This window comes from Spinacia oleracea, chromosome 4 (assembly GCF_020520425.1).
Source record: "Spinacia oleracea cultivar Varoflay chromosome 4, BTI_SOV_V1, whole genome shotgun sequence".
NCBI lineage: Eukaryota > Viridiplantae > Streptophyta > Magnoliopsida > Caryophyllales > Amaranthaceae > Spinacia > Spinacia oleracea.
In genome coordinates this window covers 170,137,300-170,155,383 of record NC_079490.1, presented here as the reverse complement: position 1 = coordinate 170,155,383, position 18,084 = coordinate 170,137,300, and the positions used below count along the sequence as shown (strand labels likewise).

General features: G+C 35.4%; 3 protein-coding genes across 7 annotated transcripts; 1 reads left to right on the top strand and 2 right to left on the bottom strand.

The window, feature by feature from the left end:
- Window positions 1-249: 249 nt before the first annotated feature.
- LOC110798297 (zinc finger CCCH domain-containing protein 39) lies at window positions 250-3,169 on the top strand. Of its 4 annotated transcripts, none has more exons than XM_056842813.1 (3): window positions 250-442; window positions 1,360-1,971; window positions 2,561-3,169. In XM_056842813.1, exons 2-3 carry the CDS (start codon window positions 1,464-1,466, stop codon window positions 2,809-2,811), a joined length of 759 nt encoding a protein of 252 aa, XP_056698791.1. In that variant the 5' UTR covers window positions 250-442; window positions 1,360-1,463; the 3' UTR covers window positions 2,812-3,169. The 4 variants fall into 4 exon arrangements, with proteins under 4 accessions (XP_056698791.1, XP_021859167.1, XP_056698790.1 ...); XM_022003475.2 differs by having other exon boundaries at window positions 251-442; window positions 1,396-1,971; XM_056842812.1 differs by lacking the exon at window positions 250-442 and adding an exon at window positions 478-629 and having other exon boundaries at window positions 1,396-1,971.
- Window positions 3,170-4,200: 1,031 nt separating this feature from the next.
- Window positions 4,201-7,593, bottom strand: LOC110798298 (uncharacterized). Its single transcript, XM_056842811.1, has 3 exons — window positions 6,127-7,593; window positions 4,660-4,933; window positions 4,201-4,556 (listed from the first exon to the last, which is right to left on the bottom strand). Exons 1-3 carry the CDS (start codon window positions 6,862-6,864, stop codon window positions 4,216-4,218), a joined length of 1,353 nt encoding a protein of 450 aa, XP_056698789.1. The 5' UTR covers window positions 6,865-7,593; the 3' UTR covers window positions 4,201-4,215.
- Window positions 7,594-8,206: 613 nt separating this feature from the next.
- Window positions 8,207-12,109, bottom strand: LOC110798280 (uncharacterized). Of its 2 annotated transcripts, none has more exons than XM_056826969.1 (3): window positions 11,987-12,095; window positions 10,760-10,897; window positions 8,207-8,760 (listed from the first exon to the last, which is right to left on the bottom strand). In XM_056826969.1, exons 1-3 carry the CDS (start codon window positions 12,092-12,094, stop codon window positions 8,347-8,349), a joined length of 660 nt encoding a protein of 219 aa, XP_056682947.1. In that variant the 5' UTR covers window position 12,095; the 3' UTR covers window positions 8,207-8,346. The 2 variants fall into 2 exon arrangements, with proteins under 2 accessions (XP_056682947.1, XP_021859148.1); XM_022003456.2 differs by having other exon boundaries at window positions 8,212-8,760; window positions 10,760-10,991; window positions 11,987-12,109.
- Between the last annotated feature and the right edge of the window lie 5,975 nt (window positions 12,110-18,084).

Sequence of the window (18,084 nt, the reverse complement as noted above, 5' to 3'; positions counted from 1 at the left end):
AAAAAAATACGGCCGGAAAATGCAAGTGTAACTCTTAAAAAAAATACGGAGGGAGTAGTACATAGGTGAGGTTTTCAATACATTTTTAATTAATATAGTACATGAGAAAGTGGGGACCTTAGTAGACAAAATTAGAAACAGAATTATAACTTTCGAACGCCAGATTTAAAAACAAGACAATAATTTTGGGACGGAGGGAGTAATAAACAAACTTCGTCATGAAGGGTAGGAATAACATTTAAGACGAGACAGTTCACTGTGTTACCCTGGCTATACGCCTATACCCCTTGGCATCCCCAATTCCACCCTTTGAAGTTTGACCCTTAATTGTCCTAAAATGGCAAATTTTTTGTAGCATTTTTAGCCATTTTTACCATCTTTTCATCTTCCATTCTTTCACCAATATGAAGCTTCTTTATCTTTGATCTCTCCTTCTACGAAGGTTCGTTAATCATCCTTCTTTTGTTCTTTATTTTATTTAGTACGGTGTAATTCTGTTTGTATATTTATATTCCGTTTATCTCTTGCAAAACCCCATTAAATCTTAGGCAAAAAATTCCAGCTAGTTAAAATGTGTTAGAATAGAGAAATGAGGAAATGGAACAATCTTGATCAAGGGTTTTTTAAGGGTAATGATTTTTTTTTAATAATTTTTTTAAGTAATGACATATTTAATCATGTGATTGTGGGTCGAAATTAAACGTAAATTAATGGGTTTCATTTCCTTTGTTTTATATGTTCATGTGAAATTATTTGTTGATTTTTGTGAAAGAGTAGGAGTTAAGCAACCCCAAAAAGGAAGGGTGGGTCTGAAATTTCTTGGAACATTTGATGCTTTTCCCAATTCTTGCTGTTTATGGGGTTTAAGTTCTTGAATTATGGGTTTAAATTTCTTGGAATTTTCATTACAATTTTGAAAATGTTACTATTGTTCAATTGTTGGGAAAAAAAATCACTGGAAGTTGTTCTACATTTCTACTGCGAGGGTTTAGAGTGATTTTCTTCTCCTTCTCTTTGATTGGCGTTCTTGGTATTTTTTAACTTGGGTTTTCTTGCTGTTTATGGGGTTTAGTTCTTGAATTATGGGTTTATATTTCTTGGAATTTTTATTACAATTTTGAAAATGTTATTTACTGTTCAATTGTTGGAAAAAAAAAATCACTGGAAGTTGTTCTACATTTCTACTATTGAGGGTTTACAGTGATTTTCTTTTTCTTTTCTTGAATTGATGTTCTTTGTACTTTTTTAAAAACTGGGTTTTCTTGCAAAATCGAAGTTTCTTAAACTTTATACGATCATCTGTTATATACTTACATAAGTTGTTTGTTTAAGTTCTGATTGCATTTGTTTTCCTGTCAGACTAATTGCAAGGAGAAAAAATTGCTGTTGTTGCAGGTAACTTCTGTGTTTAGCACTCAAAACTGGTATTTCCAAGTTAGCTATATAGGCTTTAAGAATTTAGCATGAATGCTCCTGCATTTGCGCGGCAAGTTACAAGACCGCCTTTTGTTCCTCATTTTGTTCCTCAAAGGGGAACTGAATACCAACCTCCTACAACGAACAAGCTGGTAACTGATAATACACCCTCAAAAGCTGTCAATTCGGTGTACAAGACAGGAATTTGCAGGAACTTTAATATTTCTGGTAGATGCAACTATGGGGACTTTTGCATTTTTGCTCATGTGCCTGGCAAAATGAGGGACTCAAGAATGATGAATGAGAACACCTCTGGTAGAAGAATCTGCAAATACTCATGGGAGATGTGTCCTTATGGTAAACGATGTACTTTTCTGCATAAAAAACCAGAGATTTACGAAGAGAAGAACAACTACAACTTGCCTAGGGAGAAATCTGTTATAATGATTCAGGAAGAAGATGTTGATTCGAAAACCAAGACAAGGTTATGCAACAATTGGATGGTTAATTGCTGCGCTTACGGTTCGAAATGTAAATATGCTCATGGAAATGCAGGTAATTGGTTGTGTTTGATTTTCCCATTTGATTTTTTTTCTGTTCTTCCTTTAGCAAAATGTTTAGTGCATGAGTTCTGTAGTTCGAGACTAGAGTTCTTCAATACATAAGGTTGCAGAATTATTGTTCTTTCAAAATTTAACATGTACGAGTATGACAACAATAACTCATGCGACAAATTAATGAACAAACTAGTTGAATGATAAGGATTCTTAGGTGGGTTTGTTGCCCGTCAACTGTGATTTCAATCTGGAGGAGATATCGAATCATGTAAGGGTCTGTAATTTCTGGAAAACTGAAGGTGACTGTGGACCTATAAAAGCTTTCTAGTAACAGCTATCTGTAAGCATTCATCATTGATTTGTTGATATGAATTACAGTGACACCATGTTTCTATAACAGTATAAACATTGCTGCTTCGAGTTCATCAGAACTGAATCTGTTTTTAGCTTATCATGCATTATGTTCAAAGTAGATTGCAGACTAGTTTTCAAACAGTTCTAGGGTTTTAGCTGCTTAGATTCACTCATTCACACATAAGAATCTTGATTAATTTTATACTTACCAAATCTCTCGTGTTTTGTTTCAGATTTAAGAAGATCTGTACCCGCACTTGCATCAAAATCTGGAAACACACCTATTGCTCCAATATCCTTGGTAAAAAATATGCTACAGAATGAGGCTCAGAAACCCAGTGTTTTGAAACAGAAACTGCCATCAATTGCACCAAGAGTGTGCTTATTCAAGAAGAAAAAGATTAAGAAGTTGGTTGGTATCTATGCTGATTGGATTGGTGATGAATCCTTAGTGCCCTGTTTGGCTAGTGAGTATCAACAATGAATTCCGGATTGGGGATTGTGACATGGGGTACTTGTTTTGGAGTTGGCAACAGTATATAAACAGAGTTCAGAAATACAGTTAGTGAAAGTGCAGTATAGTACCAAGATTACATCAGGTTTTTTCAACAGAAGATGGATGCATGTGGACTTGCAGCTACTGAAGTTTATTAGTTTCCGTTCAAGTTTTTGTTAGGAGTATACCGCTTGGATGGCGTACGGGTACGTAGATGCTTGTTCTGCTACTGTATTAGACATAGAAAGTACATTAAAAGCTCATACCATTTTGAGGTCTTTTCATTAAAGAGAAGTCTGATAGTATTCCTGGTTCAATCTATTGTTCATTGTTGAGTCTTGCTTTAGGACATTTTTCCCTTGCTAGTTGCTTAACTAGTTACGCGAATACTTGTTCTTCATTGCCATATAAGTCTCTGTCACTTTCAGTGGAGGTACTTAAAAATGACCATGAAATCAGAGATATCTGAGTCATCTATTACATTATACTAAAACACACACTAAGAATGATACACGTCATTTCCTGGTGCAAAGTTTTCCTGCCAAAATCCCCTTTTCTAAAAAAACATATTTACTTTATTTTTAAAAAAAATCTCTCATTTTGTATAAACTGTTTAGTATGGGAAAAAATACTGGATAATAGAATATGACAATATTAGACAATTTTAGTAATATTTTAATCAAATCATCATATCAATAATATAAAATTTATTTACCTAATATTAACATATTAATCATATTGAATATTTTGGTCAAATTATCATACTAACATATAAAATACTTCCTCCGTTCCGAAAATATCGCACCATTTGTTTTTTACACTATTCACACTACGACTTTGTCCATTTTTTGTGATTCGTACGTAAGGAAATTTTAGTCATGTGGGGTCAGGTTAGATCCGTATTGATATATATTTTTAAAATATTATTTTTTTTATAGTTTTTACTTGCACACAATGTGAGATATTAAGAGTCAAAGTAAGGCTTAGAGAAGTAAAAGTCAACCATGGTGCGATATTTCCGGAACGGAGGAAGTATATAATATGTAGTATGACGAAAATTGCATATTGAGTATGTTCAAGGTTTCAACTAAAGATTTTATAAAAAGATTTTAAAATTAATTTTCGAAAATTCGTGCACATGACCTTATCTAGTTTCAGATAATCTTAAACCAAAAAAATAATGTCGAAGAACATGGCGATGAGAACTTTACTTGACGAACACTCTAATCTAAGTCCTGTAACTTTTTTTACAGCAATTGTTTGCCTTGTGGACGTTGCTGAGGCCATGTCCAAGCAACTTTTATGTCTATTTTTGTCAATAACATCTAAAAGAAGCACCCACTTAGGGCAGGGAGGAGGTCCTTAATGGAAAATTTGTTAGAGAAGAATAATTTATGTATGGTTATCACCAATCTGCAACAGTTTTCTTAGTCCATACTTCCAGAAAGTACAGACTGCAAGAATTAAGATGATTTTAATACAAAGTATTTGACAAAAAAAGTTCAAGGGATATTTCAGATTCAGAATTTTGATTAATTTATTCCAGGGGCTGTACAAATTTGAGGCATTGATACAGATGGTTATATAAGAGAATGTAACAAAAAAAATACCAGATAAATGGATTGAATTTGACTTGTAGAGGATGAAATACCAAACAATTGCAGAACTTTGCCAATACGAAGTTACACATAACACATCTGTTCTGTTCTGTTCTGTCCTGTCCTTCACAAAGCCTGAAACCAATATTGTTAATCTGTAAGTGAACTCCTGCATCAACCAATGAATGGCATTTACTCATTTACCCCCATGCAGCTTAATAATTTGTTCAATGTGAACCTGTTTCAACGGATTGAGCCCATATGATAGTTGACCTGACCAAAGAATCAATTGGATCAATGCATTTCTTAAGGAGAGGGTCATCATGAGGTAAAAGCTCGCGCATATCATGAGAGGCAATGATGACCATGTTTACAGCTCTCACCAAAAGAACCTGAAGAGCAATTCTTAACAAGTTCCGGGCACCTTCAATGTCTTTCCTGTCTAAAGCTTCGATAGCAGGACGCACTGCGTGTTCCATGGTTGCTTTATCAGGGAGCACCACCTCAAATCCCTAACATAGAATTCGGGTGCAAGAAAATTACTGGATTTGATAGTTGTAATCTTTAACCACTCACAAGTCACAAGGGCAAGGGTAAATCAATCATAGTGCTAAACAGGTCGAGTATTAAGGGACGGAGGGAGTATTAATTAAGCATTATTAAACAACTACCAAACAAGCACAAAATATTATCGAGTCTGTTATGTTGCATCTTGCTGCTTGATGCCACAGAAAATTGCACTAATACCAGATAAACCTATGCCATATTCAACAACTTTTGAAGAACGTACTTATATCATTACCAAGCCACTATATAACAGAAATCTCCTTTTGAAGTTCTCACGAGTTAAAGAAAATCACAATAAGATAGCACAATTTCAATAGTTTGTGATTTCAAAAGGCTTTAATGAGCTTTCACTGCCACTATATTAGAGCAAGGCTAACAATGCTTTGACAAGAATAGTGCTAAACTGCTAATTGTTGTTTTAATGAATGAGTTATGACCCCCTTCAGTCAAGATCCTTGAGATCCTTTTATATATCATGTTGTCAAAAGCGGGTCGGGTAATGAAACGGTCAATTTTAGCAGGTCCATGGTGGGTGGGTCAAAGCGGGTCACGGGTCAATAGCGGGCCGATTGTGGGCGGGTCTATAAACGAACAAGGAACAATGGAAAAAAAAGGATTAATACGAAGCTATCCATATAATTTTTTGTCCAATAAGAACCTTATTAACTTGACCCAAACCCTATACCCATTGGGCTACCCTGTACAATACGGAGTAACCAGGTCTAGTTGTCATGTATTTTGTAGTGATTCCGGCTAAACGGTCTAACCTTAAATCCCCATTGAACTGTCAGCAATTCTTGTCATTATAAAATCAAGATTCCAAGAAGAAAGAAGAGGGAGGACGCAAGACTTTATTTTTCATTTTTTATTTTATTTTATAGTTTCATCCTAAAGGTTAGTTTCTTCCTACAATCAAGATACTCGGAGTTCAACTTCCATTCACAAGATAATATCCTCGTAACTCAGCTTGTTTCTGCTCCTAATATCCTAAATCAACTCAACCAATGACCTATTAAACAAAATGCAAGTTTTATAAATGTTAAGAACAGATTCCTGTAGTAAACAAGCAAGCATATCTAATCTGCATTCTCAATCCAAAATATATGAAGTAAAAGGCCAAAAGCATTGAAACAAATACCTCATTCTGTAGCTTTTCCTGATAAAACCCTGATTTCAATACAGCATCACTACCAACAACACCAATTCTCAAAGGACATCCAGTTTCAAGAGGCCTTAATTTGGCTTCCTTCAACTCCTTAGCCACACACTCACCCATATGAAGAACAGGCACACTGCATCCAATAGAAACATCACCATGCCAAGAATGCAACAAATGGCAAGGCATCACTAAGCATTTAGCACCCCCTTGTTCAAGAAATGCCCTTTTGCAGTTCAAGTTCGCTACAATCGGAGTATGATCTAAATTACAGGGTTTTACTTGAGTGTAAAGTGAAGGAAAAGAACTTCTTTCATAGTTCAAGAGCAAATCCGTTAACTGTGGATCAGAACAAAGCATGAATGGAGGAGAACAATCCTTTCCCTCCATTGATCCCCATTGCACAAGCTTATGCAAGAAATTCATTGTAGAATCAAGAGATACCCCTCCTATTACACCAATTCCATTGGCTTGATTAAGAATAGAACTAGTACTAAAATCTTTGTTTGATAAAGACATGTTTGGCACATAATTATTTCCCCCACATTTCAAGAAATTGTCACTTTCACCAGTGTGCACAAGAATTGAAGATGGGGGAGTAGCAGCTAAAGCAGGAATCATTCTTGAGCTTCTTAATAACCCATGTTTATATGTATTCCCTAAAACATATGTTGGATAATTCAATGTATGGAAAGACATTGTCATACTTCCATCAAACATATCTTATATAGTATTCATCAATCAACTGCTTGCATCTATAAACCAATAATCTTAAGCAATACCCAAATATCTTTCTTTCATAATCAAAAATTCAGAAATGTATGCATCAAAGAAGACATTTCTACATTATCCAAGCAAAACCCAGTTCAGAAACTAGTTATGATACCTGTAAATCACTCGGAAATCTGAAATTTGAAAACTTCTCCAAATTCAAACGTTGTTCTACAACACTGTAAATTGATCCCAAATTTAGCACAAGCAATCAGCAACCTGCTAAATTGAGAATTTGAGGAAAACCCAATTCAAATATTTGAATTAATCCCAAAACTAGTATAATCACTCAGCAATTAACAAATTGAGAAACCCAATTCAAATATTTGAATTTGAAGCCTTTCCCAGTTCTGAAAAAAGCACAGTGATTTCTCAAAATTTGAAAACCAGAAAAATATTGTGGCTATCTATGATACTTTTTGTCATGATTAATGAGAAAATGAGCTAAAATTCGCCTTTCATTTTCAGCCCATCAAATCTAAAGGGAAATGGGAAACATAGGAAAATAAAAGGAGGGATCGTGATGGGGAGATTGAGAAAGGAGAGAGAAAACATGCGTAAACGCCATTAAAATTACACCAAACATTCTAGTCATGGGATTGGGGTGATGGGGATGGTCAGGTGCTCAGGTCCAACACAGAGCCCAAATCCGATTTGAGTTTTGATAATGGTGAAAAATAATGTGGATTTTTGTCTATATATGGTAACATGGGTCACAAGATAATTGATCATCTTATCATCTTTCTATCAACTTGTGCAACTTATGATATGATCAGATTGGCTACTAAATTATTGACCATAAAATGAACCAACAATGTCTCGGCCTACCAGTTAAAACTGAGGGCTTGTGTATGATAGATCTCAGATTCGAATTTACTAACTTCATTTGTAATTAACTGTTTTAAATATTTCTTTGTTAATTACTACGAAGTACGAAGTATACTACTGATAAATTGTCGAGTTGGATATCATGCATCTCTATTATATAAGTGAACAACTAAGTATATTTTAGTAAATTCACTTTTGTGACCCCCTTGGATTACTAAAATACCCTCCACACTTATAGAATAAAGAATATAATGACAATTTAACCAATATATAAGAAAAGCTCTAAGAAGCATTTTAATCAATCTAGCCCCTTAAATAAATTCTTACCATTTTAATCAATCTATTTTATATGCGTTCGGCTTTATCTAACTTATACTCCGTATGTTTCATATATTCGCACGCATCGCATTTTTTTTTTTTTTTTTACATGTTATTTCAGATTTAAATGTAATACAGTAACACAAATCTGTTTTTTATATTTGCAATCATCGTGTGCATATAAGACTAGTCTTAATCAATAAAAAAAACTTAGTAATTCAAGCAAAATTTGGAAAACCCATATGATAAAAAAAATACAGTACAGAAAAAAGTTGTGAAAATCGATCAGTAAAATGTATTAGTAATGCCTTCTTGTGCAACTTTTGTAGACCTAGGAGTTTTAGCATTATTGTTAACATAATTAACATTCCATTCAAGCCTCTTCATCTCCCTATCTTTCTTCCTCTTCTTTACATGTTCATGCATCTCAACAGCTGCTGTTGCAGAATAGTGAGCTTGAAAGCTTCTTATTATGACTCTTACATCACTTTTAACAGATGATAATGCCGTAATTAAAGCTACTAACATGATTGGATAAACTTGGGTTAACTGACAAGTGTTTAAGCAAGTTGATTTTTGCTTAATGACTTCCTTAATCAAACCCCAGATAAGTAGTAACATCCCAAACAAGCTTAATCTGGTGTACTTCAATAGACCAAGTATTGCTCCGGTTACACAGAAGTAGCTTCCTGCTAATATCTGAATGACAACAGTCCACAGAGAATTTTGGCGTTATTAATCTGTTTGAATGACATAGGAGTGCTAAATAGACTTAGAATATAAAATTAATTAATTACCATCAATCAGAATAACTTAATTTATAGATATCATCTCTTCGATTTTATTCTAATGTATTTGCTACTATATACTTCCTCCGATTTTTAATACTCGCAATGTTTGTCACTTTCACGTATGCCTATGCACAACTTTGATCTTTAATATCTTTCATTCTCTTTAAGTAAAATTTATAAAAAGTTAATTTTATGAAAATACAAATTGAGACAAATTTAACAAGATCCTACATGACTTGTTATTATCTGCATTTGCAAACTGACCTGCTCATCTTTTTAATTTGGACAGGAAGTACCCCAGGCCTCTGCATATCTGAACAAATACATCGACAATGGGGAATATATTTTCACATTATTGGATCATAAATTAGAGCCTACCGGATGATCAAAAATTAGATTGGATCTTATTATGTATTGACGGGTAGCATTTTAGGTGTATTAGATTGAATCCTATTATATTTTATTGGATGACATATTTGAAATTCTGGCTTTGAAATTCCATTTTATCCAAACAATATACTAGAATTTGAAATTCTGAATTTGAAATTCTCATGTTTCCCAAACACAAAATTTGGAATTGAATTCCATCATTTCAATTCTAGAAATTGAATTCCACTATTTCAAATGAATTACTTGTATCCAAACGCAACCCTAATGTATTTGTTACTATATCCTTCATCCGATTTTTAATACTTGCAACGTTTGTCACTTTCACGCATGCCTATGCACAACTTTGATCTTTAATTCTCTTTAAGTAAAAATTATAAAAAGTTAATTTTATGAAAATACAAATTGAGACGACTTTAACAAGATTCTACATGATTATGTTTTATCTAACATATAAATCAACAACAATAGTCAAAATAGAATATGTGAATAGTGTAAAATATACAAACTTTGAGATTATTAAAAATCGGAGGAAGTAGATATCATCTCTTTGATTATAGACTTAGAAATATAATTGATTGATTACAATCAATCAGAATAACTTAATGTAGTATAGATTTTATTCTAATGTATTTGCTAGTATTGCTTCTATACGAAGTACTACCTCCGTTCCTTAATGTTCTTTACGCTTTGGAATATGTGTCCCAAGTATGAAAACTTTGACCGTAGATTCTCATTGTTATATACATCAAAATGTTATCATTTAAGATCTTGTTAGATTGGTCTCGTTATGTATTTTCAAAATATTAAATTTTAATAATTTTTTCACATACGGAAATGGATATATAAGTGGTTAAATATTGCATTGGAGTTCGTGCAAATAGTAAGCGTAAAGAACATTAAGGAACGGAGGTAGTATATAGTTAGTTGTATAATCTTCTTATTTATGTTCATTATTGACTTTGTATATTCTGAGGGTTGTATAAGTTCTCCTTCATAAGCATAAATATATGGAGGATGACCGTCAGACAAAAAAAAAAAAAATTAATATTTCTCATAACTCTATCACATGTAGTGATTGTAACAAAATTTAGATGACAGTCAGACAAATTTCGCGTTATTATATTTGTTAGAATGACATAGGAGTACATTCTAAGTAGTGAATGTAACAAAATCACTTAACAACAACAAGTGTAATTCTGCAATACCCTAAACGAAAATGATAAAGGTCGCAACATGCAACCTTTAAACCGTGTCACAATGATGACATGTCATGCCTATGTGTCATGATTTAAATTGAAAACTAAAATAATTAACTTATATAACATATTATACATGTTATAAAAAAGGTAGGAAAATCTTAGTATTAACATCAGCAGCAGTTACTCAAAGATTAAGATTTCGTTCTTATCACCTGATTTTACTTCATCTATGGTGAAAATAACAGAATCTAAGGTCATAGGATCAAAATTCAAACTAAGACTTGCAACAATATATGATACAAGTTATTAGAAACATACCTCAAGATGCCTAAGATCAATGATTGCAGAAGCCTCTTTTATATGAGTAAAGTTATAAACTTCAAGCAGATGATCATAACTAGGAATGTTTATACCATTGATGACAGCATTCACAATTGCGCCTGGATAAAGAAGGATCTTCACACATGAAACAGGCAAGATTTCACTTGCTATTAGTTGAGAAGAAGTTACTTGGACCGGATTTATGCATATTCCACTTCGACATGGAACCCTGAAATTCATCAACAATCACTACTTCTCATGATTCTTAATTAGATAATTCCACGAGTTGGCTAGCTAGCTAGTATAAATGTAAATCTTAATTAATACTTGTATTATTCTAGCTGAAATCACAATGTCTTTGATAATTAATATTTCATTAAAGCTATGTTTTGTTCACCTTATTTTCACTTATTTCAGGAAAAATAAGTTCAGATTGATGAGTTCAATTAAGTTCAGAAAAAATAAGGGTTGATCAAGTATAATTTATAACTACAATAAGTTTTGATAAGTTCTAATAAGTTCAGAAATGTTCAGTTCAGATAAGTTCAGAAAAAATTAGTGAAAATCAGGAGAAAAAAAAGCACCCTAAGTATATTACTTCAAAAATGAGTAACAAATGAAAGATTTGCAATTACAAATCAATCCACTAATTTAGCCTTAGAGAAAATACTTCTTTGTAGTTATACTACGAGTATCATGTTTTAATTTCAGAGAAAATACTTCTTTATAGTTATACTACGAGTATTATTGTCAACCCCATCAATTATTATATTGTGTCCGTCTACTGGAGATGGGTAGTTGTGTAACAATTATTCTAGGGTTGTAATTTGACAATTTGTCGATAGAGATGTATTTTCATCATTTTCGTCCTATTTAGCACCTGTGTTACCTAATGTCTAGATCGAAAAAGTTGTAGCAATAAAAGCGCATTTAGCTAATACACTCCTAACAAAACAAAACAAAACAAAACAAAAACATGTTAAAGTAGGCAACGATTATTTTCTAGACTAAACAAACACATTGTCAGTTTGTCACCCTACCAACATTTATATGTCAATGATTCAATGCAATTCAATTAAATCCCAAAAATGTGACAATTGAATGAAATGAGAACAAAATTGACAAAATAATCCAACAAATAATTTACAAAAAGTATAAAAGTTTTAAATAAAATGGAAATTTAAATTGACAAGAAATAATAAATGTAAAAAGGTGTGTATTTACCTGAAGAGAGGGACTTGAAAGATTATGAGAAGGAAATAAAGACGAGAAGCAATTGAAGAAATGGATTTTGCCCATTTTCGAGAAGAACCCATCTTTTTTCTTTTGCATTCTTCTGGTTTTGGTTTCTTTTCTTAGTAACTGACTTTTAGTGGACCTCTCTTTTCAACCCATTTTTGGTAAGTCAACATCTTCATGGTTGGTTAGTGGTTCTGCACTTTTCCGATCCATGGGGCTTTTCCAGCAATGTCAACCTACCACGTGTCATCATAACAACCATCTCAATAAATAAAAAATAAAAAAATCACCTACCTATTTGTATTTTGAATGTTTTAAATTGTGTACGAGAGTAGTACAAATTATTTTGAGGGAATTATAATTTTGTTGGCATAAATGTCCGAGCTATCTTTCTATTTAAAAAAAGTGTATATTATCGTACAATACAATTTTGTTTATACTATGGTAATTGTATCTCTGTATTTCCTTCATACAATACATGTAACATTTCAATATCTTTACAATTCGTATACTAGTACAGTATCGTTGATCCATTTATTGTATTCTCTTATTATTCCAATGCAAAAAATGAAAAGAGAGAGAAAAAAAAGAAACATGAGATGCCTAAGTTTTCTAGAGAGAGAGTGAAAACCCTAAGTTGGTCTAGCCCCCTTCACAAGCTCAAATTGTTCACATATCTAAGTTTTGCCTTGCAAAACTCTTCGTCTTCCTCCTTGTCCTCTTACCGGAAAGAGATTCCCCAAAAAATCTCTAGACTAAGCCTTAATAGGGGTAATTATGGCTTCCTTGGCATCAGATTGGTGCCTCGTTTGTATCGAGGTGTTCTTCCTCTTTTCCGACCTTCAGATTGCCTTCTTCAGCAAGGCAAGATTGATCCAAAGGTGGAGATCGATGCTGAGTCACTAGATCTTGGGTTTTTCAACAATAATGATGATTTAATGGGGTTAATTAAAGGTTTTACTCCACTAATGCATTTTTACCGTCCTGTTTGGGCCAATGGAGGAGCTTATCCATTTGCAGGAGCAATAAGATTTCTTCTTTTTCCAAAAAATGTCGCAGGGAAGTCCTTCTCTATACTCTTCTTTGCCTTTTCACTCCAATTCTGTCATTTATTACTTGGGTTCGCGTTTTTTCAATGCTTGCTTTTTGTTGGTTTGTGTTTCGATTTTAGCTGTGTGATGATTACTCAGTTGTTGCAATTTATTTCTGGCTTTCTAGATCCTTCTGTGGTTGTTTTCAATCTGATGTGGTTTTTTCTTGCAACCATTAGTATTCTTAAGTCTTTAAATCAAGCCTATAAATACTGGTCTTTTTTCCTCAGTAGTAGCACCTTCTCCACGTTTTCCAGTCTTCATCAATTTAGCTCTGTATTTTCTCTTTGTGTGTTTGCAAGATCAAACTTCCAAATTTTAGTGAAAATTCCCAGTTTCAGTCCTAGTCTTTGGGTTTTAATGTCTAACAACCCTGTAGTGTCTAGCTATGCCTCACTTCTTAAGAAGAACTCTTCTCCAGTTTCCAATGAATCTCAACCTACCAGCTTACCTAGTGATCCAGGTTCTTCCAGCTTCTTCAGCCACCCCACCCATAGCTCCTTTCTCTTGGGAGGTAGCAGTCTTAATCATGATTCCAATCCCCCACCTAAGGACAGTTCACACAGTAATGCACCACAGGTTCCTGGTTCGAATAGTGCCACCATCACCTTAGATGCCCCTAAACTTGACAATGAGCAAGTCAAGCTTATGGAAGCATCCTGTCTGTTTGGGAAAGTATGGGGGGAATTTGTGCCACAGGCTGCTGTTATAGCTAGGATGAAGAAAGACTGGTCTTTTTTGAGGGGTGAGGTTTCTCTTAGGTTCATTGGGAATGGTTGGTTTCTCATCAAATTTTCTAACCCCCTTGACAAGGATGAGGTTTGGGAGGGTAGACCTTGGTTTGTGCAGGGTCTTAATTTTGTTCTTTTGCCTTGGAGAGCCTCCTTCAAAGCTCAGTTTAGCTCCATTACCCATGTGGATCAATGGGTGAAAATCCCCTTTCTCCCTACTGAGTACTGGACTTGGCACTACCTAAACCAGATTGCCAGTTGTGTAGGTCAACCCATCAAACTTGACAAATTCACTTCTGAAAACACTGAAAAGGGTCAGTTTGCTAGAGTTTGTCTCAACCTTAATATAACCAAGCCTGTGCCTAGGTCTATCACTCTTAACTTTGGTTATGATATCCAGGAGTACTTTCTGTCTTATGATGGTGTTTGGGAGGTTTGCCCTCTCTGTGGTGATCCTAACCACTTTCTGAATGCTTGTCCTAAGAGGCCTCCTCCCTGTCTTGAGCTGGTTGTGGCTCAACTGGATGAGGAAAAACTGTCCATGGGGATGCCTGTGGATAGTGGAGGACAAGCCACTCCTTCTGACTGGCTGGCTGTGGTGCCAAGAAGAAGAGCCAAGCCCAGGAGTAATACAAGGAAGTCCCATGCCAAGCCTTATCATCATCCTCCTCCTGTCCAGACTAGACCTTTACACTCCCCTTCTCAAGGGTTGGGTGCTGGTTTGCCTGTCATTCCCCTTGCCAACAGCTTTCAGGGTCTGCAGGATTTTCAAGTGTCTACTGGAGACACCATTACTCTCAATCCTCCTGCAGTTCAACCCTATGAGGATATTCTGCCGGATTTTGACCCTCTGGAGCTTGCTCCACTTGGTGTAAAGGATGTTCAGGGGGATGATGAGCTTGATATGGACTTGGAGATTTGTGATGGTGATGGTTTTGATGAGAATGACCCAATATTTTCTGACTGCGCTCCTCCCATGGAAACTGAGAACTCTAAGAGAAGGAAGAGAGGTGATGGTGATCTCTCTCCTTCTCCTTCTGCTGGTTGACTTGTGTGTCTCCTTCTACTTCCTTTTTGATGTCAATTATCTCAACACATCTTTTTGACCAGTTTTTACTGGTAGTTATGCCTTTAGGGTTTAGTAGTGATATGCTTAGCTTGTTCTGCTGGTTTATTGTCTCCTACAGGTTCTTTTTTTTCTGTTTTTGTAAACCTGTAGGTAGCTTCTTAGCTAGGCATACTACTACTGTAGTTAATCAGCTTCAGCAATCTTGCATTGTGCCTAATTGTAATATTAATGATATTTTGACTTTAATGGATTTTGTTCTGTGTTGGCTTTCTTTATTTCGTTGTTTGCCTTGGCTTCATGTTATCTTGGACTTTAAACTGTGGAACATTTCTTTTGCCTTGATCAGAATCAAGGTTAGACTTTGGACCACCTCTTGGTTCCCTTTCAAATGGAGGAACCTAAGTTTCAGGAAGCTCTTTGCTTGGTGCCTTTTGGTTGAGTCCAAAGATAGCCATTGGTTCATCTCCTATGATGTAGTAAGAAACATTACATGTTTCCTACCTGAGGACCTTTTTGTTCTAAATAACCATCACCACCTCATGTCAATTTGGCTCCCTTACTTGGTGTCTTGGTCAACTGTGCAAATGTTGTTTAGAAACTTCTGGCTAACTCTCACTTCTGTTTTTTGCATTCTCAGTTGGTATTTTACTCATACCTTCAATGCACAAGTATGGCGTTTCCACTCCTGGACTTCGAACATTTTTTGCTCCTTCTCCTGGAATGTCAATGATGTTCCTCTAAACTTTGTTTATGTAATAAGCTTTCCTTTTCAGTACAAAGTTGTTGCTTTAATTCGTTTGATCTTAGCCTCCATTGCTTGGGCTAACTGGAACCGGACTTTGTTCCGCTTTGAAACGTATGGGCTAAAGGCCTTTTACTTATGCTAATTCATAATTATGAAAATTCTCACATGGAATATTCAAGGAGGTAAAAAACTCCAAGCAATTGGTGATATCAACCACTACATCACCACCTTTAAACCAGACATTTTATTCATTCTTGAAACTATGACGACTAATTCCACTAGTAGAAATGTAATCAGAGGTTTTCGTTTCCAAAAACATATAATCATCAACCCTATGGGGCATAGTGGTGGACTTTGGGTCTGCTGGAATAACGACTCAATTCTGGTTCAAAACTACACGCTTGTGGATCGGTGTGCTCACCTTAACGTATTATATAAACCAACTAACGACCAGATTCTAGTATCAGGGGCATACTTTCCCGCTCAAAACCCAGACAAAGACCCTTTCTGGGAGTCAATGTCTACTTTTTACGAAAATATCCACACCCCTTGGATTCTAGTCGGCGATTTCAACGAACTTTTACAACCTTCAGATAAGCTCGGGGGTAACCCTGTCACTCTAAACCAATGTCAAAGACTTCCCAGATTTATCAATAGGACCATTGCTACAGACATCGCTTGTCTGCAACAGTCTTTCTCCTGGAAATCCCAATCCCACCCAGGATTATATCAACGACTAGATCGAGCCATTGCTAGCACTAGCTTCGCCCACAAATTCCCGAATGCTTTTATAAAGTATGGTACCTTCACGAGCTCAGACCACGCCCCCATGTTCTTCGACACAAACTCAGAGGCGTTACCGTCTAACAGAATCTTCAGATTCCAGAACTCGTGGACTCTGTATGAAGAACCAACTAAAATTGTTAAACAAAAGTGGAACTCAAATATTCAAGGTTCGAGATTCTTTAGAATAAGAACCAAACTCTCTAATATTAAAGATGACCTAAAATTATGGGCCAAGGAAAGATTTTCCCATAAAACCATGCAACTTAAAGCAAACGCAGAGAAAATCCAAGAATTGGAAGATAAACTGATTTCACAACCTTTCAACCCTATATGGAAAAATCACCTTTTCAGAATTCTAAAGCAACGAGAAAGAATTCTTATTCATAGACAGTATGCCTGGAAAAGCGCAGCAAAGAAAACCTGGCTTAACCAAGGTGACAGGAATACCAGATTTTTCCACCAGATTATGAAGCATAGAGCGGCTAGAAATCATATCTACAGACTCAAAAATAAAGACAATGCATGGGAAGAAGGTCAGGAGAATGTTCAAAAAATTCTTTACGAATCTTTTAAAGACAGGTTTAAGTCCTCCGTCCAAAATGGCAGGACTTTTAATCTGGATTTTCTGCCACATTTAGTTACTAGTGCAGAGAGTGAAAATCTAGTTGCCCCCTTCTCTGATGATGAAATCAAGGAGAGTTTCTTCAGTATGAATCCACTCAAGGCTCCAGGATCAGACGGGTTTGGTCCGAAATTCTTCCAAACTTACTGGAAAATTATTGGGCCAGAGATCTCTTTAGCGATCAAGAGTTTTTTCTCTCATGGTCATCTACCGCCTTTTCTTAATCACACATTGATAGCCCTTATCCCTAAAAATGACAATCCTGAGAATCCCAACCACTTTAGGCCAATCAGTCTTTGTAGTACGATCTATAAGGCTATCTCTAAACTCCTAGTCACTAGGCTAAGCCCTTTTCTTAAGAAACACATTAGCCCCTTTTAAAATGCCTTCACCCCTGGTAGATCAATTCACGATAACCTCCTGCTGGTACAAGAAATTCTGAATGTTTTTAAAAAATCAAAATCGAAAACTGGCTGGTGTGCGCTTAAGCTAGATATGGAAAAAGCCTACGATAGGATAGAATGGGACTTCCTATGGGCAGTTCTAGACAAATTGGGATTCCCGGCAACCTGGATCAACTGGGTTAAAGCAACGGTCACAACAGTATCTTACTCCCTCAAAGTTAATAACGAGACGACCAAGGTTTTTACCCCATCTAGGGGCTTAAGACAAGGCGACCCTCTTTCGCCGTATCTCTTCATCATCTGTATGGAAGTCTTTATAATTATGCTTAACAATGCTAGTACGAGGCTCAGCCAGGGACTGGGGTTTAAAATTGCTCCGCAGACCGCTAAAATTCCATGTCTTATGTTCGCAGACGACAGTCTACTCCTTTGTAAAGCCACAAGCTCTGCTTGCCATAACCTTCTAAAAATCATTACTGATTTCTGTCAACTCTCGGGACAACTCGTCAACTTCCATAAATCGGCTATTATTTTCTCAAAGAATATCACTCATTCAAAGAGAGACTCTCTTGCTAGCATTTTCAACATGACAAAATCCATGTCGCTGGGTAGATACCTGGGCGCCCACTTCTCGG